This window comes from Zalophus californianus, chromosome 11 (assembly GCF_009762305.2).
Source record: "Zalophus californianus isolate mZalCal1 chromosome 11, mZalCal1.pri.v2, whole genome shotgun sequence".
Lineage (NCBI taxonomy): Eukaryota > Metazoa > Chordata > Mammalia > Carnivora > Otariidae > Zalophus > Zalophus californianus.
The window spans coordinates 19,502,174-19,524,594 of NC_045605.1; the positions used below are offsets into that span (position 1 = coordinate 19,502,174).

A 22,421-nucleotide genomic window follows, 5' to 3' on the forward strand; every position below is an offset into this window, starting at 1 on the left:
ACTTGTCAGTTATACATTCCTTTACTGTTCTTTTAGTGGTTACCCCAGAGATCACAACATAGATTATTACTGTCTAAAAAAAAAACATAGTACTTCACCACTTTCCCAATAATGCTAGAACCTTAGAACATTTTGACTACATCCACTCTCTCCATCTTACGCATTATTGACAAATATTTTGATACTCATAAGACATTATTTTCTTATCAGTATTGATTTATATTTATCTACATGTTTACCTTTCTGTAGCTCATTATTTACTGTATTTCTATATTTCCATCTCTTAGTCAACATTGCCAGAGGTTTTAGTCGTCTTTTCATAGAACCAGGTTCTTTACTTTGTTAATGTACTTTTTTGGTCATTACTTTCTTGTAGTTATCTCCTTTCTATGTTATTTTATTCTTTTTTTTTTAAGATTTATTTATTTATTTATTTGACAGAGAGAGACACAGTGAGAGAGGGAACACAAGCAGGGGGAGTGGAAGAGGGAGAGGGAGAAGCAGGCTTCCTGCAGAGCAGGGAGCCCGACACGGGGCTTGATCCCAGGACCCTGGGATCATGACCTGAGCCGAAGGCAGACCCTTAACGACTGAGCCACCCGGGCGCCCCTATGTTATTTTATTCTTTTACTTAAAAAATTCTCATGGGGCGCCCGGGTGGCTCAGTCAGTTAAGTGTCTGCCTTCGGCTCAGGTCATGATCTCAGGTTCCTGGGATGGAGCCCCGCATCAGGCTCTCTCTCTCTCTCTCTCTCTCTCTCTCCCTCTCTGTGTCAAATTTTTTTTAAGATTTTATTTATTTATTTGACAGAGACACAGCAAGAGAGGGAACACAAGCAGGAGGAGTGGGAGAGGGATCTCAGGGTCATGAGTTCAAGCCCCACATTGGGCGTGGAGCCTACTTTAAATTAATTTTAAAAAATTTAAAAAATTCTTACATTGATAATCTAGCTCATTAATTTTTTAGCTTTTCCTCTCTTGTAGCCCTCTAAATACCATTTTCACTGCATTCGGCGTGTATTGATTAACAATATTAACATTTTGCTTTAGTTCTAACTATTAGTAAGTCTGTATGTGATCTCTTCTTTAATACAAGAGTTATTTAATGCAAGAGTTTTTTATGTGGGCATTTTAAAGTCTCCAAACATAGTAACTTACAATTCCTGTTGTCACAGGTTTTCAAATAAAATATATTGTGGTCAGAGAACATCATCTATGTCATACACACTTGCTATTTGTTGAGACTTTACTGCACTCTATAGTAGCAATTATTTTAAGTGTCATATCTGTTTGAGAGCATACATTCTGTAATTGTGAGGCATGGATTTTTACTCCCCATAATTATTAAATTGTGTTGTACAAATATGTATCCTTACTGGTTTTTCCTTTTGCTCAATCTATCAATAACCGGGGGAGGTGTATTTAAGTGGATCACCAATGTGATGGATTTGTCAATTCTCCTATTTAATTCTACCAATTTCTGGCATATAATCTGAGGCGACTTCGTTGAGCACATAACAAATTTAGACCTATTATACTTTCCTGGTGGATTAAACTTTTAACTATGTAGATGCCTTACTTCTCATTATGCTTTTTGTATAAAAAGAACTTTTGTCGGGGCGCCTGGGTGGCTCTGCTCGTTAAGCGTCTGCCTTCGGCTCGGGTCCTGGAGATCGAGCCCCGCATCGGGCTCCCTGCTCCGCGGGAAGCCTGCTTCTCCCTCTCCCACTCCCCCGGCTGGTGTTCCCTCTCTCGCTGTCTGTCAAATAAATAAAATCTTAAAAAAAAAAAAAAAAAAGACTTTTGTCAATATTGAAATAATTCCCTTAGCTTCTTTAGGTTAGTATTCTCCCGGTAGATTCTTTTCATTCTTTTACTTTTAGTTGTTCATTGTTCTTATATTTTTGTGTGTCTTTCGTATATAACCTATTGCTCCAACCGACTTTTGAGCTCACCTTAATTATCTCTTTTATTTAATCAATATTTTGTCTGTTTTCTTCACATATTTGGGCTTTCTGAAACTTTGAGTTCTATTTGTCCCATATTTAGATGCTTATTTTTTGCCTTTCTTTGGACAATGAGTTACTTCCCTACTTTTGTTTTTAAATTCTTATTTCTAATTTTCTCTCCACTATTTAGAATCTTACTCCATTTCTTGTAATGAGTATCCTTAATATTGCACAGTGCATACTTAATTTAATAATTTAATGTAATAATTTATTAGTGCATACTTAGTATCCAAAGTTAACCAACATCTTAGAGCTTTTGTCCCGAACAATTCACGAATGCTAACACACTCAAATTCTGAGCACCCTACCCCAATATACATGCTATTTCTATTCTCTAGTAGTTTGTCCAAATTAGAGTCGTTGTAGAAGAGGGCCTTTCAGAATATCTCCTCAGAGTTAAAGAAGGAAGCAGAGGTCTTCTTAGTTTCTGGATCCAGTTTTCTGCTTTTGTATTGATGTTTCCTGGCTCATGGTTAACTCATCACTGTTTGGGTACTTTCTTCCAACTGCTCCCCAGCTCTTAGCCTTGAACTGCTTCTTGGTAGAGCTTTTGCAGAGATTCAGTAAATGAACTGAAGGTCCAAACAATTGCTGTAGTTCTCTTCCTGAGATCGTTCCTTGCTAAGTAGTCTCTTGGACTCTTCTAAGGGATCATAAGATGTACAACTAATGGAGGAACCACAGATAAATGTGCCCAGAGTAGTAGTCTTACAGGAAATCCTGGGAATTTACAGTTTCAATTATCTTTCTGTCCAAATGGCCTTTTGAAGCCTTGTCATATTCTGCACAGATCATTGCTAAGATTTATACTCTATTTAGATGAAGATTATTATTTTTTTATTAAGATTTTATTTATTTGACAGAGAGAGAGAGAGAGAGACAGCGAGAGAGGAACACAAGCAGGGGTAGTGGGAGAGGGAGAAGCAGGCTTCCCACAGAGCAGGGAGCCCGATGCGGGGCTTCATGACCCGAGCCGAAGGCAGACGCCCAACGACTGAGCCACCCAGGCACCCAAAGATTATTTTTCATACACCTTTGCAGAGGATTGGGTCTTTTTGCTCCAGCTACCTATTACTTCTGCTTCTGGAAGTCTTTAATATAAGCTCTGTTCTTTAGCTCCCAATTTCCACTGAAGAGCCCCTGTCCTTACAAATAATCTAGTCTGTGCTTTTAAAAAAATCAAATTGCATTCCCTCTTCTCCCTTTTTACCTGAAACTTCCATGAACATACACATACAGTAAGAACAGGAACCGTTCATTATAGGATATCCCTACTTTTGCTGCCCTGACAAGAAGTCTTTGTTTCTTCTTTTTCTTGAGGATAATTTACAAGGACTGATATCTAAGGAGAGACCAAAACTTGTCCTTGCCAGCTTCTTAGGGCTTCCCCAAAGAGGAATCAAGTTATTCCACCTAAAAGGAGATGTGTTCATCAATGTGTTTGAGAACAATTGAATTCTGCCAAAGCAGTTTAGGGAGTACATGGGTAGGGCACCCATTTTTTCGCTCTTAGTCTGTTCCTCCCCTACAAATCAGATTAATGGGTCAGTTGGCCAACATCACTAGAAATTTAAGGAGACAGAAAAAAAATTATGTATTTCTCTCAGGGAAAGTTATTGTGGCTGGAAGAAATACTTTGGTCAGCTGAGGGAGATCTTAGAGGTAAAACTAAAAAATATCTGTGTGGAACACTACCAAATTATTCATGTGCATGGCATATAATAATTCACTATTTCTCAGTACAGCTTTTGTTCTCCAAAACCATCACAGGGTCAAATTAACTCTCACCTGGTTGTTGTCCTTCCTGGGAGCTTGGTGAATCAAAATGGCTCGGCAAGGGGTGCACACTAGCTTATTTTCCTCATGCCAGAGGGCGATCTAGAGGTTGTTGCTCTGACATGTGAGGCTTGGAGTGAATGGTCTCTGCCAACTTTGCAGGACTCAGCGGGGTGTTTTCTTGTTCACCATTTTGCTGCGCAGTGAAAAGAATGCATGTTCTATTAGATCCTTCTGTTGAGTTGGGCTCTGGAGAAAGAGCATTTTTTAGCTTGCTTTGGTTCTAGTACTTTGATGTTGATCTACCAAATGAACTCTCCATGGGGTTCATCGGAGTTCACTAGATTCTGCTCTAGACTTTGACGCCTAAGTTCCAGATAATAAAAATATATTCTGCCTTGATCTCTTTCCATTTCTTTCTTTTGGGTAAGTGAGATGGAGAAGAGGCTGAATATTCCTTGGTTATTCCTAAACTAAATGGCCAAAAGCTCAAACATTATTTTAATTTCATAACTTGACTAGCATGTGCCTTAATTTCCAACAATCCACCAATTTCCTTGAGTTGTTGATTTAGAGTACTTTATAGCTTCCTCCAAGTATTATTTTTAAAATCCTCTTTATTCTCTAGAAACTTTAATTTAGTATGGTATTCAAGAACACCAGTATTCAACCGTTCACAAAATTCTACAGGGAACCCCTTCAGGGTAACCTGCGGCCCAGCACCTGCCCCTGTTCAGCTGTAGTCTCTTGCTCACTGCAGGTTCTTGCATAGGCCCTTCTGCTGCAATCTTCAGTTCTGCTCATGCTCAGGTTTAGGAGACAGCATGCCCCTCCATGAACCTCAAGCAGAGATTCAGTGTCAGCATATGAAACTTTGCTAGGGGATCGGCAATAAAAGAACTATTTGATGTTCCAACAAACTGGACCAGTCTCCCACTTTTCCTCATGTACAATTCTCTTGACAGTTTCTCACTTACTGCAGTAACGCAGGTAAATCAGTGAACAAAGTCACTGCTCTGTTAGAACAAATTTGTTCTGTTAACCTCCAGAATTCTATCAGCTCCCGTAATTGATATGAGCTAGGAAAAATGATCTCTTGGGACTGTATTTCACCAGCACAAATATGTTTAGCCTTCAGATCTAGGGTTCAGAAATGTCTGCCCATTAGGCGTGTCTTCTGCAAACCACAGGCACAGATCTTACCTGTTTGCCATCTATTCCCTTTGGCTCTGCTAACCATGACCAGCACCGTGGAAAACTACTTTGTACTCTCTGATGTCTTTGTGTGTATGATGTTCAGAACTACCTGGAACCCGAAGCCTTGGGAACTGAGTAAGATGCAAAGTTCCAGAAACCAGGGAACGTGGCTGCCGGTGTTACTTTTATTTATTACATATGTGTCTATCTCCAGGACAATGACTGACTGGTATCAAAGCAAAACTGGTCAACTGGAGGATCATTAGTGACCAAAATGAGAATTGCCTTGTCGAGCTGGTAGGGCTGAGCCGGGTTATCCCACCCATTTTCTCTGTACACACTGGCACATAATGGACTGAGAAACAGCTGAAGAAACCAGGCACAGAAGACAATCTCCCTTCTCATGCTTTAATCCCATACCCTATGCTCCACTTATGGAGGACGCTCATCCAGTCCTTGCCACTCCCACAAGCAGAGCAGGTGAGGTTCATAATTATTCAACCTCATCTCCAAGGAACCTTTATCAGGCAACAGAGATCCTACTATCAGGTCATGAGATAATACTATTTAGTTCTTAATTACATAAAAATGAGATCACATAAGAAAAAGCAAACAACGCAATTACATGAAAGCCATTTACTCCTGGTAAATTCTTCAGGGTCCCAGGTGCTGGGGTTCCTAATTTCCCCTGATATCAGAGAACCAAGGCGGGGATGACAGGGGCTGGGTGTCAGTATAGTCTTGATGGCCTTCGCCAGCAGCAACAGCTTTTAAAAATTTTGCTCCACAGTTTGGTCTCAGGTCTTCTCATGTTCCTCATATAAAGGAAGTGACCCAATCAATCATGACTCTGTAATTACTATAGTACCTATGTAAGCTGACATGGTTCCAAAATCCCCTCACAAACCCATGTGAAGAGGGCAGGAGGGGTGGGCTTGTACACGTGTGGGAATGTAAATGATATCACGGTTTAACTGACTCCCCCAGCACCCAACTTGCGCCTCACTTTTGCAGAAGTGCTAGGGGCAAAACCAAGAGGCTCGTAGAACACTAAGAAGGGTGGGCATGAGTATTCTAACAGGAAAGCATCCCACAAGGAAAGAGGCTTCTGACTAGGTCCTCCTTTCTAGCAGGGTCTGGCACCTGGTATTTTGGCAATGGGTAAGGGAGCAGCCTGACAAGGTCCACGGGAAACAGCCTCGAGGTTTTCCCCCATCAGACACTTCTCCCATCTCTCCCCAGGATCAAAGGAAAGTGCATGGTGAAGAAGTGAACCAGTGAGAGATTTGTAGTTATCCTGTGAGTGTGTGGCAGAGCCATGAGGATGCAAATCTCCTGCCTTGAGTTCAGGGCTGTGTGCTTTAAGATTTGAGCCCAGTAAGGACAGAATCCTAGAGGCCGGTCCCTTACCATACCTAAAGGGCCGTCCTGGGCAACTTTATACTTGAGGCTGTGAAGCAGTCTTTAGGATATGCAACAGCCTATTTTGGGCAAAATATAATAACCACAACCTCGGAAGTCTTCTAAATCTCCTCCTTCACACCCATGAGGTAGAGGCGGGAACACTCCAGTCAAGGAGAAGCCTCCACCCAGGTTGTACTCTGGGCAAAAAAATCTCCTCAAGGTGCAGAAGAAGGTTGAGAGGTTCTGCCAGGGGGATTTTAATTTAGCTGTGGGAAGAGGTGACGGAGAACTGGGCAAGTCAGGGAAACTCCCTGGAAAAGGTCTTCCCGAGCTGACAAGAGGGCATCTCCTCGCCCATCCCCGGGTGAGGGCTGAATGCAGACCTCCTCACACAGGAAGCTAGCTAGGAGGTCTTTTCTGAGTGGGTCCTCTGATGCCTGATTAAGTGATAGCCCCTGCTGAAGCTTTTTCCACAGGTAGGGCACGTGAACGGTTTCTCGCCAGTGTGGGTTCTTTGATGCCTGACAAGGTGGTCCCTCCGACTGAAACTTTTCCCACATTCGTTGCACCGGCAGGGCCTCACTGAGGCGTGTCCTCGCAGGTGCTTGGCAAACGCAGCGCTGTGGTTGAAGCACCGCCCACACTCGCTACAGAGATACAGCTCCTCAGCTGCGTGGGTCTTCCGGTGCGCCAGATACCGCCTGTGGTCGCTGAAGTCCTCCCCACACTCTCCACACAGGTAGGGTTTGCCTCCGAGGTGGATTCTTTGGTGTGTTGTCAGCACAGACTTCTGGCTGAAGCTTTTGCCACAAATAGTACAGAAGAAGGGTTTTTCTCCTGTGTGTGTCCTCTGATGCCGGACAAGGTCTGAGGTCCAGCGGAAGTGTTTTCCACAATCGTCACACCTATAGGGTTTCTCAACAGGTGGAGTTCTCTCAGCCTGGACCAGAGAGGAGGCCTCATCCAAATTCTTCCGGTTTAGGGGAAATTTATAAGGAGTGCCCATTTTGTGAACCTTCTGGTGCCTGGCAAGATGTGAGCTCCGCGTGTAACTTTTCCCACACTCCATACATTTATAGGGTTTCTCTCCTGTATGAGTTCTTAGGTGTCTAACAAGGTGGGAGTTACAAGTGAAACTTTTCCCACATACAGGACAGTCATGGTGTCTCCCTAACAAGGGGTGGATAGGCATGGTTTCCCGAAGATTCGATAAACTATTAACTTGAGAAATACTTGTACCAAATCTTCTTTCGTTAAGTCTATTTGGATCATCCTCAAGGACTATTTCCCAGTCTGGAGTCTGGTGGATTTCTGGATCTCCCAAAATAGATCTGTGTAGATCTTCCAAACTTAGATCTTCCTGCTCAAGATACTCTTCTTCATCTTCACTCCTATCTCCTGCAGAGAGGGTGAGAGGAGAACAGGGGAAATTATAGAGCGGACGATGCCTTCCACACGACGGCGGCGTTTTTAAACTGTCTTGGGAAGGCAAGACCACACAGAGAGAAGCCCACATTTCATAACTGCAGAGGCTGGGAAAGAAGGAAATAACTGGTCAACTGATTTCTGTCACGTGCCAGGCACTTTCTTATATGGTATCTCATGCTGTCGACAAGCCTCGGTGCGGACAAAGATTATTATCCCCATTTCACAAATGTGGACACTGAGGACCAAGAGTTTAAGTGACCTGCTTCATACATGACTACAGCTGCATTCCGAAGTTCCCATTTTTTCTCTTTCACCATCTTACATTACACGAATGATGGGAGGGAAAGAGGGGGGTGAGGACAGAAGAACTTGGCATTCAGAGGGGGACAGGGGTGATGGCCAACAGGTTAGAAGAACCAATGAGAGGGGCACCCCAGAGGGAGAGGGGAAGTGCCAGCTCTGTGGGGGAAGATGCCTTTTGTCGTTCCTCACCTGTGTAGGTAAAACTCAGGATTTCTGGCTCTTGAGGCTCTTGAGGCTCTGGGGTATCTGGGACCAAAGGCTCTTCCTCTCTAACGTGGGAGATCTCATCTAGTCTGGGGATTGGAAATGCTGCTCAAGAGAGGGAAAGCGGGACATTACGATTGGTTCGGCAATTCCCCGTGTTAAGAGCAGATCTTTGCTGTTGGGTAGACTGCAGAACAAACGGACAGCCCAGTCAGTGGATCCAATCTGGTCTTTTTAGCTCGAGCACCTCTCACCAAATCCTGCATATTTCATGCCCTTTGTCTGCGACTCAATGATCTAGGACCGTTAATGCTCCCTCTTTCCCCATATTCAAGTAAGCAGATCAACTTCTATTGCTTGTTTCCAAAACTCACACGCTACCTCCAACATACTAAAAAGCTATATATTATAATTTTATTCTCTTATTAGAAGTTTCCAAGCACTTTCTAAGCATTTCCTCTTCCCTTGAACTTGGAAGGATATCGTCTTGCTTATATTATAGCTCCTCCTTCAATCTCACGGGGGGGGGCAGGCGTAAGAGAAGCGTGGTGCCTATAGTCTAAGATCTAAGACCCCCACGATTTCCAACAGGAGAAAGTCCTCTGTGCTCAGAACACCCTAGAAACACTTGAAATTCCTTACACAAAGAGACCACAATTCCACAGTCTTCTTCCAAGACATATTCTCCATAGAACTCTTTCTGTGCGGGATCCAGATCGCTCCACTGGTCCTGGGAGAAGCACACAGCCACGTCCTTGAAAGTTACCAATCCCTGAAACGACACAGGCTTCAGTTAAAAAGGGGAGCTTCCTGGAGCCGCCCATTTCGTTCCTGGAATGAAGGTTACGCCCGGAGACAAAAGGAACGCACACAGGACTCCGGGCTCCCTTGGGGAAATCTGTGGCACCCTTGGCTGCCGCTCCCCGACTTCCTACTTCCTCCTCCGGGCCCCCCGGTCCCACCACTTTCTCTCAGGGCAAGCCTCTGCTCTTCTTCTTGAGCATATGGGTTAACGCACAAGAAAAGTCTTAAAAGTCCTAATTAACTCCCTAATTGATGCCTTAATACCACCTACGTTTCTGCAAAAATTCACCTTTTCTGGAAAGCTCTCCCTAACTGACCTTCTCCAGGGACCCCCAACACCTACACGGTCGGCAGAGCACACACAGGCCCTTTTGCTGCAGCTAGACTACAATCTGAAACGACGGATGCTTCTTTTCCTTCTCTCCAGCCTCTAGCTTAGTTTTCGGGCCCTGACCATTTTAAGGGATTCCTATGAGTAGTGGCCTGAGTGCAGTCCTTACAAGAGGATACCACACAATTTTGGAAATCATTTCTGCAGCAGTCAGCCATTCTTACAAATGACTATCAAGTTTACTCCTTAAAAACACACAAAAAACAAGTCTTCATTCAGCAACTTCCAGGTTGTACTGGAGAGTTCTAAAATAATCCTATCTTGTTAGTTCCTCCCTCTGGGCAGTGGCAAATAAAGAGGCTCTGGAGCCTGCAGATCCAACTGAGACTATGATAATTCATCCCATTCGATTCAACTCCTGCTGTAGACACGTCTAGAACTGAGAACTTAAGTTGGCAAAAGGAGGGTGGAAATTTGTGTCCTGTCTGACCCGTTCAGTATACAGCTAATGCCTGATGGTTCTTCAAATTCTCTGAGGCACAGAGGGAAACTAGAGCACACCTGTGAAAGAGCAGTAAGAAGGGCAACCATCTCTGGGTTTCCAGTGTTCCTCTCTTCAGGAAGGTCTGGGTCCTGGGACACTGGAACCTCTACGAAGAAAAGAATGCGGAGATCAGCAATATGCAGTTTGCCCAGGTAAGTGGCAAACAGCCGAGTAGCTCTCATGCTCTTTGGTAGGAATCAGGAAACTGGCCCAAGGGCAGCTCGAATCATCCCAGTGCCACCATCTGGAACACTACTGAAATGCCAAGAGAACCACCAAGGATTGGTTGGCTATTAAAGCTCGGCCCAGTTTCTGGGGGACTCTAGCTAGTACCGTCTCCTCTCAACACCCTGGATTCTGTGATTTATTCCCACTATGCTCCCCACACCTAGCCTCCTTAGTAGAGGGGAAATATCCCCCTTCCCACGCTCTGCCCATCACAATGCCCCGCTTCCGCTGAGGCTTCCCACCGCTCTCCTGCAGGGGCTGGAACTCCAATTCATGGCACAGGCTCTGCTCTTCTGGTGGCCCCAGACTGGGGCTCTGTATGGTCTCCTCACGGGACGCCTCGGGAGTCGAGGTCTGCACAGGGTTCTGCAGCTCACTAGGTGACTCGGGCTCTGCTTCCGGATGCACCGTCTCCTCTGACAGGACTTCCTGGCCATGAACATGGACAGTCACCTGGGAATAATTCCAATTTCCAGTCAGCATGGAGTCAAGAGGAAAGTCTCGGTTGACATCAGGGCTTATTTTTGGAGAACCTGCCAACAGGAACACTCCCAAAGGGTCCCAGATGAGGAGGGGAGTCTCCGGTTCCATTGGGGCACGCAAGAGCTGTTGCAGGTTACCCTCACCAGGACAAGGCAGGGATGTTTGGATACTGCACAGCTTCCTTACCCTCCTCAACCCTGCCCGTCACCCAGGGCTCTAGGACACCCACCCTTCCCATCTCTACCTCTCCCACCCGTAGCTCTCTCCTTGTTGTTTTTGCTTCCCTGTCTTACGGTCCTGGGGGAGGGGGATCTGTGACTGAGAGTCTAGATCTTTTGAGGAAGTCACAAAATTGGCCTCCCCAGGAACTAGAGGTTCAAAAGCCAAAGAAAGGAAAAAACCGTATGACCCTTGAGTGCTGAGATCCCTAAGATCCTCCCTAGGCAGGTGTTTCAAAAACGAGAAAGTCACACTCACTCACACACAAACACACGCACACACACACCTCTGCCCCTTACGGATCTAGGTGCAACATGAGAGCACAGCCAATTAGTTTTAAAGGGTAAATGATGGGGGCCTTGTATGCCCTACCCCCAAATCCATCCTTCCAGCAAACAAATAGGCCCCCTCCACATCACATAGATCAGGACTCCCCCTCCTCACCCACCGCCTTGGTCTCCTGGGTTGTTTCTGCAAACCCTCCACCAGCGTCACTGCCTCCTCGCCACTCTCTGGCCGTTGGCCCCGCACCCAGCTCTGCAGTTCTCCAGGCAGGACGGTAAGGAACTGTTCCAGCACAAGCAGCTCTAGGATCTGCTCCTTTGTCCGCCTTTCAGGCCTCAGCCACTGATGACAAAGTTCTCGCAGTCGGATGAGAGCTTCTCGAGGGCTTGCGGCTTCCTGGTAGCGAAAGCGCCGGAAGTTCTGGTGTGAGGTCTCGAGCACAGGGTCATCTCTCTGTAAGACAGACTCTGGCCTACAGGTGAAATCATCTTCCAATTTCACCATCAGAATTCCCTCTTCTTCCCAAAGATCCTGGTCCTCTGGTTCCAAGGCTGTAGCCATTGTTTGGCTCTCGGGGGGAGGGGTCTCACACCATCTAGAGCTCACACTGTCATTAGCCCCCAGTCTCAGCCTGGGCACCTCAAGGAGTTTCTCCCAAGGGACCTGGGGCAGAGAAGTAGAGACAAACATGAGTATAAGCATGAGATTATACACAGGGAAAATAGTTCTGAGTTCACTCATAACCCCCCACACATAACACTTCCTTACACTATTAAATCCCCTGCCCCCAATCTCCACAACCATCAGCTCTAAATAGATTTGGCTGAAATCGGATGATCTATGCCTCAAGTATGTTCTCTTACCCCTTGTCCTTGACCAGGTTCACACCCCATAGAGAAACAGAAAAAAACTGCATCTCTTCTTCAAGAACCCTGTGAACCTGCAAGGAGAATGGTGAGGACCAAGGATGCTGCTCATTGCCTGCTGGAACATGTGGTACTGACCATGTCACACACACGTTTACATACACACCAGGAGAGGAGACACATCCGCCAGGCTGAAACAGATGGGGAAGCCTTTATAAAGGCTCACTGCAAACTGAATTACACTCAATATGAATTCCTCTGTAAAATGGGGACTCTCAAGAGATTTGAGGGGCAAATTGTGTGAGGTAACAGTGAGGAAAGCCCCTTACACAGTGGCGGGTGCACAGGCACTCCCAAGAGCAACCTTCCGCTTACTAAGACATCTTAATGGGAGGACCTCTGGACCCTCAAACCCAAGTGTTCAAAACTGAACTCATTCTGCTGACTCCCAAATCCACCCCTCTTCCCAAGATCCTGTCTTGGCTGAGATCATCACTAGCTAAGTAAACACTCAACTTTGTAATCTTTAGACTCAATTCTGATTCTTTCCCATTGCTTACAGCCCATTAAACCAATTCTACCTCGTAAGCCTCTAAATCTGTTTCCTCCTCTTTGCCAGAGACCGCTTTAGTTTGGGCCCTCAGCTCTCGCCTGGACTATTGACCTAACTTCCTAACTGGGATCCCTGCGTACTCGACCATGAGTAAAGGGCAGCATAATTATGGTGAAGCTTTTGCAAAGTAAGTATCGCTCAACACTCTTCTGGATACTTGGGATTTAGTCAATGTAGGCAACTGTATCCTTCGAAATGCTACACGTGGTCCTGATGTGTGTGACGGTGGAGGAACCACCTAGGGCGTGTAAGTTAAGGAGTGAGTCTGGTGTCAGGGGTTAAATTTGGGCTGTACCGTTTAGTAGGTGTGAGGCCAATAGTTAAGTTCCTATGCTCTCTATGCCTGTTTCCCCATCTGTGGCATGGAGGCAAGGATGGTATCCATCTAATAGCGTGACTATGAGGATTAAACATACCACCCTCTGCCAAGTGCTCAGAAGAGCAATGGCAACCCAATGTTAACTATCTTTCTAAATTATAGTCCCAACTGCACTGCTCAACATTTAAAAATACTTCTGTTAGTAAGATCAGCTATAACATCCTTGGCATGGCACATGAAGCTCTTCACAATCAGCCCTCAGTTGATTTTTCAAGCCTAATATCCTCCCCTTTGCTGTGTTATCACGGAGCTATCATGGGTGCACTGCTGATCTTCCAATCGAAAGGGGGTGTCTTTTCAGGACACCATGCCTGTAGGAAGGCTGTTCCTTCTAAATGCAATGTTCCCACCCCCCACCTCCAATGCTGCATGGTGTGTTCCATTTCTTCACATGGCCCCCTCTTCTTCATTCCTATGATTTACACCCTAGCTCCTTATCAGTTCTTGTCTGGATTACTCCAACTGCCTCCAATCCTGAGCCACCTGCCTCCTAGTTTGTTACCTTCAAGCTACCAAGGACAGTATCACAAGAGTGACCGGCACTGTTGGCAAATGTGATCATGTCCCTTTCCTATTTAAGATCCTCAACCATTCCTCTGTCTCATAAGTGAAAGACAAACTCCTAAGTATTATAGATTAGGCAGACTTTCCTTTCTCCCTCCTCTTCAATCCTCAATACACGCAGCACGCGCACGCGCGTGCGCGCACACACACACACACACACACACACACACGCATTGTGTATGCCTGTGAAGCACACACAAATCCCATCTCTTTGGCTTTAGAACATGTTGTTCCTTGTGAGTCTTTACCCTTCATTAGGTGAAACTTTACTTCTAAGACAGCTCAGACTTCATGTTTTCTGAGATATTTTCTTTGATCCCATTCCCCTTACCCTTAAAATGGTGAGAAATCACTGTGCTTCTGCAGCAACCTGGGCACACCTCTATCACCACGTCTGTGGTATCGATCCTGGGATACCAGATACAGCCACTGGTTACGCTTCCTACGAAACTCCTTCAACTTTCCAACATGCATAATAAAGTGCGCAGTAAGGGAATTTAAACGAATAAGCTAAAGTTTTCTTCCTCTTTTTTATCAGCAAGAATCCACCTTTCCCTCCACTGTTTCTACACTCTTTTTTATTCACCGATCTTGTTAATCCTTCCTTCTAAATGTCTTTCCAATTCATCCATCTCATCTCCACTTCCATTCCCCTGGTTGAGCCATTATGAACCACTGAACGGTATCAGTGGGACCTTTTAAAAACATGACCGTCTCCTACACCACACTGGTAGGTAACAGTCACTTGTACGTTGAATGAACGACTCTGTTCAGGTCACCCCTAGTCTTCCCAGTCCTGCCCCCTCCACACCCCTCTCCACATGCAACCTCAAGCGTTCTTCATTTTGCAGTCTTTTGGGTCTTCATTACCTCAGCCTCAGATCCACCTTCAAGGTTAGCGATCCGCTCTTAAGAGCTGGGTCTAATTAGATGCTGCCCAGCAAATTGAGTTTAATTTCAATGACCCTATTATTTATTTTTATCTGTATCTCAAATGGCTTTTCATTCATTCGTGCTCTTACTTCTCTTCCAGTAGCCTCAAATATCCACTACCTACTTTCATAGTCGGCTTTAGAGTTCCCTCATTTCTCGGTCTTTATGTGCTAATTGTCCTCCCTCCTGAATCTGCAGTCTCTACCCCACGGTCGTCTGTTTTCTACACGGTTTGTGGTTTTTAAAATTTTATGCCTATCTTCAGTGAGACTGTTTTCTTTGGGAGTTCTGAGAGAAGACAGAATCAACAGAGTCTTTTGGCTTAATGAAGGGACCTCAATCGTCTTCAGAGTCTGAGAACGCATGCGCAGGAAAGCAGACTAGAAGCTCTCCTTGTTTCCACGGAGCACTGGCTACCAGATTGTCTACCACGGAGTCTATGAAGTCTGCATTGACAGCAGCATTCCTGCTCTCGCTCTCCAAAGACAAAGGAACAGTTTTACCCTAATGCTGGCCCACATAAAACCTGCTGTTTCTAAATCCGCTTCAGAAATCATCAATTGAGGTTTCCATTGCTTGTTTTGGATTTACTTTGGCAGCTCAGGAAGAGATGAAGGCAAACAGATGAGCAATGGCGGGATGAAGGGCAGAAGAGTCGTCCCTGGTGGGGCAAGGGATGGGAAGGAACTGGAGGCAGGCGCTGCAGTGGAAAGAACACTGGGTCAGGTACCCAAAGAGGCGCGTCCTAGCCCCACATCCTCAAGTACCTGGAGCAGCTCTAAGGGTTCCATGACATCACACACACAAGAGCCCTTGTAAAGGGGAAAGCCCTCTGCAGAGAACTACTCTCCTAACTCACAGGATTAGCTGAGCTCTGTGAGCTTATGAACTAAAATGTGCTGTGCAAAGGTCAAGTATTAGAAACAGAAAACGGACGTTGTTTCATTCTAGGTTCCTAGGATATGCTACACCACAAGTCGGCCTGCAATTTGTTGCCCTTGCTATTCTAATACTTTCCCTCAGTGTCTGTCCTTGGAAGGGTTCCGCAATGACAGATAAAAACTGAAGAGGACTATACAGAGAGACTGAACCCAGGCCAGGAAGAGCAAAAGACTTGGTTCCAGAAGGCTCTGAAACAATGTCTGCAGAAAAGCTTCACAGGCCTAGGGCTGGGTGCAGTCCACGACCTAGTCTCTTGGAGTGAGTGTTTCCAGGATGTATGGAGCAGGACTGGGGAGATGTGGAAAAGGTAAGAGCTTTCTCCGGTCTTTGGTCCAACTACCTCTGACCCTTATCTGAATGTGTCACATGGCACTGAAGGCCTTAACTGCATTCTGACAAGAACAGAAAACTGCAGGCATTAAAAGGATATATGGTTCTCTACCTTAAAATCTGACTACTTGGGGAGAGCTTTCTGGACCCTAAATGACAATGTTTGTGGTCATACAGTATCTACCCAATAGAGAGATAGTGATCTATTTACTGGCAAATAATCTTCAGTAGTGGTCAGAGAGGTTCAAATGATTATATTTAGCAGATACCTATTTCCCTTCCTGCCTCCAATTTTATTTTTTACCCTAATGCTGGCCCATAACCTGGCAATCTGGGTATGTCTGTTCTCTGGGGTTAACCAGACCTTCCAACTGCTCTTCCCATTGTTCTAGAATAGAAATCAACTAATAAAAATTGTTAACTGCCCTGTTCTAATGCTGTATTCTTCTTTTTTAGAGAGGGAGAGGGAAAAGAGAAAGGATGGGAAGGGGTAAAGCCAAAGGGAAAGAGAGAGACTCTCAAGCAGGCTCCACACTCAGCATGGAGCCCGACACGGGGCTTGATCTCATGATCCTGACACTATGACCTGAGACGAAATCAGTCTGTTACCCAGGTGCCCCACTGTATTCGTCTTCAAAACTAAAGATTATCTGGTATGATCCTTCTACTGGAAAGATGATCTTTTATGGTTAATTGTCCTGTATACAAGTGTTTATCCATGCTTTCCACATAATGGTTCAGGGCTTTGGAGCCCTGAGTTTGAATCCCTCTCCTCATTTACTGGCCACGGGACACTCCCTGTCTTGGTCTCATTTTCAAAATGTGGCTACACTACCTACCTCCCATGGTTGTTTTAAGGAGTAAATGAAGTAACGTATAGAATCACTGCAGCATAGAGCCCAGTACAGAGTAGATGCTCAATAGATTTTGTTCTCTTTCCTTCAAAGTGCTTTAAATCCTTTTGGGAAGGCAAGATTAAATGATAAACAGGCAGTCCTTTATTTCATTCATCATCATTCCAAAAAATTTTAAATGCACAGGAAAAATCTTGGCCTGTTTACTGTTATATCAAAAGTAGGGGGGTGGGGGAATGGGTTAGCCTGGTGATGGGTATTAAAGAGGGCACGTTCTGCGTGGAGCACTGGGTGTTATGCACAAACAATGAATCATGGAACACTACATCCAAAACTAATGATGTAATGTATGGTGATTAACATAACAATAAAAAAATTAAAAAAAAAAAAGTAAAGTGTTAAACTGAAAGAAGAGTCCTTGCTTTGAAAAGACTTATCAGCTAAGATAAGAGCCTTGGAACACAGATGGGATGGAACCTTCCAGCCAAGTTCTCCTGCCCAAGACCTATCAGTGGTGCTTCTCCTTACCAGTGTTGCAGTCCTGTCTCCTCCCTCGAACTGGGAAGAGGCAATCTGGGGCAAGCCCAGTTAGTATACCTACGAAGTCCCTTGAAAACTTAACCCAGAAGGCTGGAGAAATGAAAGGGAAGGCATTCACTGACTTTTGGCCTTCTAACAAATCATGATTAGTATGCTTCAAACCATGTTTAAAAACTATTTCTTTAAAATCTTTTTGCTGGAGCGCCTGGGTGGCTCAGCTGGTTAAGCATCTGCCTTCGGCTCAGGTCATGATCCTGGGGTCCTGGGATCGAGCCCCGCATCGAGCTCCCTGCTCAGCGGGGAGCCTGCTTCTCTCTCTCCCTGTCTGCTGTTCCCCCTGCTTGTGTGCTCTCGCTCTCTGTCAAATAAAGAAACAAAATCTTTAAAAAAAATTTTTTTGCCATTTACATCTTTCCTTCATTAGATTCAGCATAAAATATCTGAATAGCAAGGGGAGAAGTGGCTCAAAGCTTATTACGATAGGTTTCAAAGAAACAGGTAAGTCGGAGTGAGGGGGAAGACAGGGAAGAAATAAACCCAGAGGCTAAATAAGTAGTGGCGGTGGGTGGTACAGGGAAATCAGGGAAAAGCCAAGACACGAGTATCTTTTGCCCTGAAATTCTGTAGACTCTGTGGTTAGGATCAAGGTATAAAGTGGGTATAAAAATGTCATTGGGAGTAAATGTAAACACAAATAATGTGAGATAAACTATAAAAACTGTAACAATTCACTTTATTTTTAATTAATGTTTTTCTAGGTGTGTATCACAGGCCCAGGAGACAGTGCTGAATGTTGGTAGTTCTGCCTTTGGAAGTAGGTGATTTGTGTTCTACCTTCTGAAGATGTGTCATCTGAGAACTAGGAATGACTCTCCGCCTGAAGGCAGAGAGCTGGATCATATTATGAGAAACCATCTTGCTTTTTGATGGTGATAGAGGGGCTTCAAGAGAAACAAGGATACAGGGCTTCTTTATTGAATACCTAGGCCATGATGTATTAGCCTAAGATGGTGACAGGCATTTACTCAAGACTTCAGGTGGGCTAGAGGCCACAAACAGATTTTCAAGTCCAGAACTGAGTATCTGGCTATCCTGATGATATTGGTTAACGTTCAACATGAAGCTAGGCTTTTCTAAACCTTAAGGGTGGTCAATGGCTTAAATAAAGCAGGTTAATCTATACCCCTCAGTTTAAAATAGAACATCACAAATGAATCTGAAGTGGGAAAAGGGCACCCTTCAAACCTGACACCCACCCTGATGACAGTGGCAGCTTTCATGTGGCAGGCAGAGTTAAACTAGCTGTACCTAATTCATTACTACGATGAACATGCTCAATGCCAATCACACGGACAGTTGGAGGAACCATTATTTAGCGAAAAACAACAGGATACTGTATTTTATAACTAGAGACTGACCTGAGGAGTAAACATGGATAATTCAGAACAGTCAATTCAAGAGTCATGTATTATGCTTTGTTTTGTAACTGATACTGTCAAAATACTCTTGCTTTGTGTCTAGACGACTTCCTTCTGGCATTGCCCGAGGCTCCCTCGCTTATGATGAGATGATAAAAGATGGGACCCATGCCTATGGGACCAGAGGAATCAGAGGAGCAGCAGTCTCCACTGCAGATTAAATCATGGTACAAAGAGGGGCGCCTGGGAGGCTCAGTCGTTAAGCGTCTGCCTTCGGCTCAGGTCATGATCCTGGAGTCCCGGGATCGAGCCCTACATCGGACTCCCTGCTCCGTGGGAAGCCCACTTCTCCCTCTCCCACTCCCCCTGTCTGTGTTCCCTCACTCACTGGGTCTCTCTCTGTCAAATAAATAAAATCTTAAAAAAAAAAAATAAATAAATCATGGTACAAAGAGTAGAAGGCATCCCAGTATGGCAAGGACCTCTTTATTCATTTTTATATTCTAAGTGCCTAACACTTTGTCAGATGCTTGGTAGAAAAGGCGCTCAGTAAAACGTGTTGAATTTTATTAAGCTATTTCTCTTACTCCAAGTTGGATATGGATGCACTAAAATTCAGAATCAGTGGGTGCCACGGCTTTGGTAATAAATCACTCATGGGGACGGTTATAGGAATTTGGCATTGGCATTTATCCCAATCGCCTGGGGGAATCAGGTGGCACAGCCATATACTGCTTTACAATGTGGTACAGGACGAGTGGAGAAAAACTTCTTCAAAGGGAAAAGAGAGCAGGGGATATGATTATTCATTCTACAAATATCTACAGAGCATCAATTGTGTGTCCCACACAAACCAAGGTCCAGGCGGAGAAAGATGAAAAAAAGCACTGGCTCTGACCTTAAAAAATTTAATAAGTAGTTAAGAAGTAGCAGGAACTTTAGCATACTCGCAATTTGTAGCAGAAACCTAAATATGGATATAAGCTATATGGTCAAAATGGAAGCTCCTATCAAGAGAATTAAGAAAATCAAGGGGAAAATTCATCAATATTTCATCTTCCATTTGGCATAAGATCACTAGCATTTGGAGGTTTGTTTTTTTTTTAAGTACGCTTTCTTAATTTTAAAAACGAAAGAACTCAGACCTAAGTGGTTAAATTATCCACACAAGATCATATTACTAGTTTTTTTTCTTCTCCATATTACTAGTTTCTAACACAGAAGTACACACACAGGTCTTTTGATCCCCCAAACCACTGCACTGTTTATGTGAAGGAGATTGGCCAAAGGCAGTGGTTCTCAGTGTGAGAAACCCAAACCAGCAGTGCAAGCACCTAAAAACTTGTCAGAAATGTGCAGATTTTCAAGCCCAGGCCCAGAACTATTATCAGAAACTCTGGGGGTGGCCCCAGCAATCTCTTCCACAAGCCCTCCCTTCAGGTGCTTGAGAAGCATGATAAATTTGAGAGCCAGTACCTAAGGCAAAGAAAGTAAACTTGAGGTTCAGGCAGAAAGCATCCAACTTTTCCAGTGCTGGCCAAATTTACAGGAAGGTTTGCAAAAGTCAAAAGAGTCTAGGACTGTTTTATGCCTGTGCAAATTAACTGGAAAAAAAATGCAAACCTGTAACTTACCTCATCTGTATATAGTTTGTAATGCCCAAGAGTCCCTCACATCGCTGTAAACCTTGCTGTGCCCTTGAAATGACTGTCTACTGCAATATAGAATTTAAAAGAGTGCAAAAGGGGTACAGCTGGAGGAAAAAGGGGGAAAGATTATGAATCCCAGGTATCTGGTCCTAAGAGGAAAAATCCCCTTCCTCCCACCAACCCTGCCCACGCTCTTATACTAGAATCTATCAGCAGAAAGTTACCCAAGACGAATGGCCACAAACCCTAACTGCTTGGTTGTCACATACTTCCCACCAACATGCCTCCCACTGGCTTCCTCACAACCTTTCTGAAGCGGCTTTCTGGATCAAGGCCCAGGGGGGTGACTTGGAAGAGAAGCTGGGAGAAGGGAAGGGGGACTCCACTAGCTTTCTGTGGCTCCTGAGTCAGGCTGCCCTGGGTGTCACCTGCAGTGTGTGGACAAAGAAAAAGCAACAGTGAGAGCCTGAATGTGACAGTGCTCCCCAGGACCAAGGTGGTCAAAGGACAGCGAGGCCTAGGGGCCCACCTTTGGGGTGGTCAGTACAGGGACCAAGGCAGACAGGGAAATCAAAGCGCCTGGGAGACAAGAATCTCCAATGCCAGAAAAATAAAAATTGGGCTGACCCCTGAGAGAACACAGAATATCCATGGCATACAAACTAACAAACTTTTGGTCAAACCAGACAAGAAGCAGAGGCCTACATACTCCTGCTGTGGGTAACGGTGGTGTTCAGAAGTGCCAAAACTGGCTGTGAGGGGTTGCGGGGGGAGGGAAGTTGCAAGCGGAGACAGAAGCTACTAGCTTGAGGGGAAGCGTGGGGTCGGTCACAGTGGCAGCTGAAAAGCCACAGGCCCGACGGTATCCAAGGCTGATAAGATCACGGGTGAGGGTATCTGTGTGTGTGTGGAGGGGGTGGGTTGGTGGTGGAGAGAGATGGGGCTTGTCTGGGCCGGGAGCCTGCGGGGGATGGGATGGAGGGGGGGTGGCTCTTGAACAATCTGAAAGACCGGGTGAGAAAAAGCTAGGGGAAATAAAGGGGCCTAGATCACTCCTCTCTCGGTGCCTGGGGGCCAGTTGGCGCGGAAGCAACGGGAGGTACGAACTAACTGCGTTTCTACAGGCCTCAGGAGGGGGCGGAGGGCGGTGGCTGCACTGAAAGAAGCCCGGAGCGCCATCCGCGCCCCCAGAGGTTCGAGCTCCGGCCACCAGGAGCCCCGGGGACCACAACGCCCAGACCCCCTCACTACACCGCCGCCGCCCCTTCTGCCAGGACAGTGAGATTTCCCCACGATCTGGGGGGGCGGGGTCTCAGACCTCTCCCCCTCTTCCCCGCCCTGCCCTGCCCGGCTCAACGCGATCCGGCCCGGCCCGGCCCGGCCCAGCCCCTCAGCACTCACGGCTCCGGCAGCTCCGGCAGCTCCTCCCCTGCCCCGGCTTCTCCCCCACCCACTCCCGGCCGTAGCAGCGCCGCCGGATCCGAGCCGCGCGGGGCCTGGCGGGTCGGAACACGTGGGGCCTTTGCGCCCGGAACCGGAAGCTGGGCTTCGCCCCGCCTGTTCGCGGCGCTGGAGCCCTTCTAGGCAGCGGGAGGTTTGGTCTCTGTGCGCTGCGCGCGGGTGGAGGCTCTGATCGCCGCGGGGACCCAGCGCGGAAAGTCTCAAGCCATACCGCTTCCGCCCGCCGCTCCTGCAGCCCGCGGCCTTCAGTTTACACACATACCCGTTTCACCGCTTTTGTTTGTCTTTAAAGATTTTATTTATTTATTATTATTATTTTTTAAGATTTTATTCATTTATTTGAGAGAGAAAGAATGAGAGATAGAGAGCACGAGAGGGAAGAGGGTCAGAGGGAGAAGCCCACTCCCTGCTGAGCAGGGAGCCCGATGCAGGACTCTATCCCGGGACTCCAGGATCATGACCTGAGCCGAAGGCAGTCGCTTAACCAACTGAGCCACCCAGGCGCCCAAGATTTTATTTATTTGACACAGAGAGAGAGAGAGAGCGAGAGCAGGAACACAAGCGGGGGAGTGGGAGAGGGAGAAGCAGGCTTCCTGCCGATCAGGGAGCCCGATGATGCGGGACTCGATCCCAGGACCCCGGGGTCCTGACCTGAGCC

The 22,421-nt window shown here is 45.9% G+C and overlaps 1 protein-coding gene and 1 long non-coding RNA gene across 11 annotated transcripts; one reads left to right on the plus strand and one right to left on the minus strand.

Annotated features, from left to right (window-relative positions):
• Window positions 1-2,901: 2,901 nt before the first annotated feature.
• On the minus strand, window positions 2,902-21,823 carry ZNF202 (zinc finger protein 202). Of its 10 annotated transcripts, none has more exons than XM_027580049.2 (9): window positions 21,704-21,823; window positions 20,288-20,406; window positions 15,161-15,269; window positions 11,374-11,877; window positions 10,470-10,680; window positions 10,017-10,105; window positions 8,963-9,092; window positions 8,306-8,425; window positions 2,902-7,783 (listed from the first exon to the last, which is right to left on the minus strand). In XM_027580049.2, exons 4-9 carry the CDS (start codon window positions 11,773-11,775, stop codon window positions 6,789-6,791), a joined length of 1,947 nt encoding a protein of 648 aa, XP_027435850.1. In that variant the 5' UTR covers window positions 11,776-11,877; window positions 15,161-15,269; window positions 20,288-20,406; window positions 21,704-21,823; the 3' UTR covers window positions 2,902-6,788. The 10 variants fall into 10 exon arrangements, with proteins under 10 accessions (XP_027435850.1, XP_027435851.1, XP_027435852.1 ...); XM_027580050.2 differs by lacking the exon at window positions 15,161-15,269 and adding an exon at window positions 20,609-20,730 and having other exon boundaries at window positions 20,288-20,364; window positions 21,704-21,804; XM_027580051.2 differs by having other exon boundaries at window positions 20,288-20,367; window positions 21,704-21,747.
• On the plus strand, window positions 15,277-19,008 carry LOC113914639. The gene is made up of 3 exons (XR_003517493.2): window positions 15,277-15,818; window positions 17,994-18,049; window positions 18,757-19,008. It is a non-coding gene; the product is annotated as an uncharacterized LOC113914639 (long non-coding RNA).
• Window positions 21,824-22,421: the final 598 nt, after the last annotated feature.

Bases quoted from the DNA above. Each gene is read 5' to 3' on its own strand.
- ZNF202 (XM_027580045.2), bottom strand. From the start codon at position 12,018: ATGGTTGTGGAGATTGGGGGCAGGGGATTTAATAGTGTAAGGAAGTGT. The intron at 10,681-11,373 runs GTGAGGAGGGGG...AATTATTCCCAG, and splicing joins CCAGGAGACCAAGGCGGTGG to GTGACTGTCCATGTTCATGG. The intron at 7,784-8,305 runs GTGAGGAACGAC...CCCTCTCTGCAG, and splicing joins CCTGAGTTTTACCTACACAG to GAGATAGGAGTGAAGATGAA.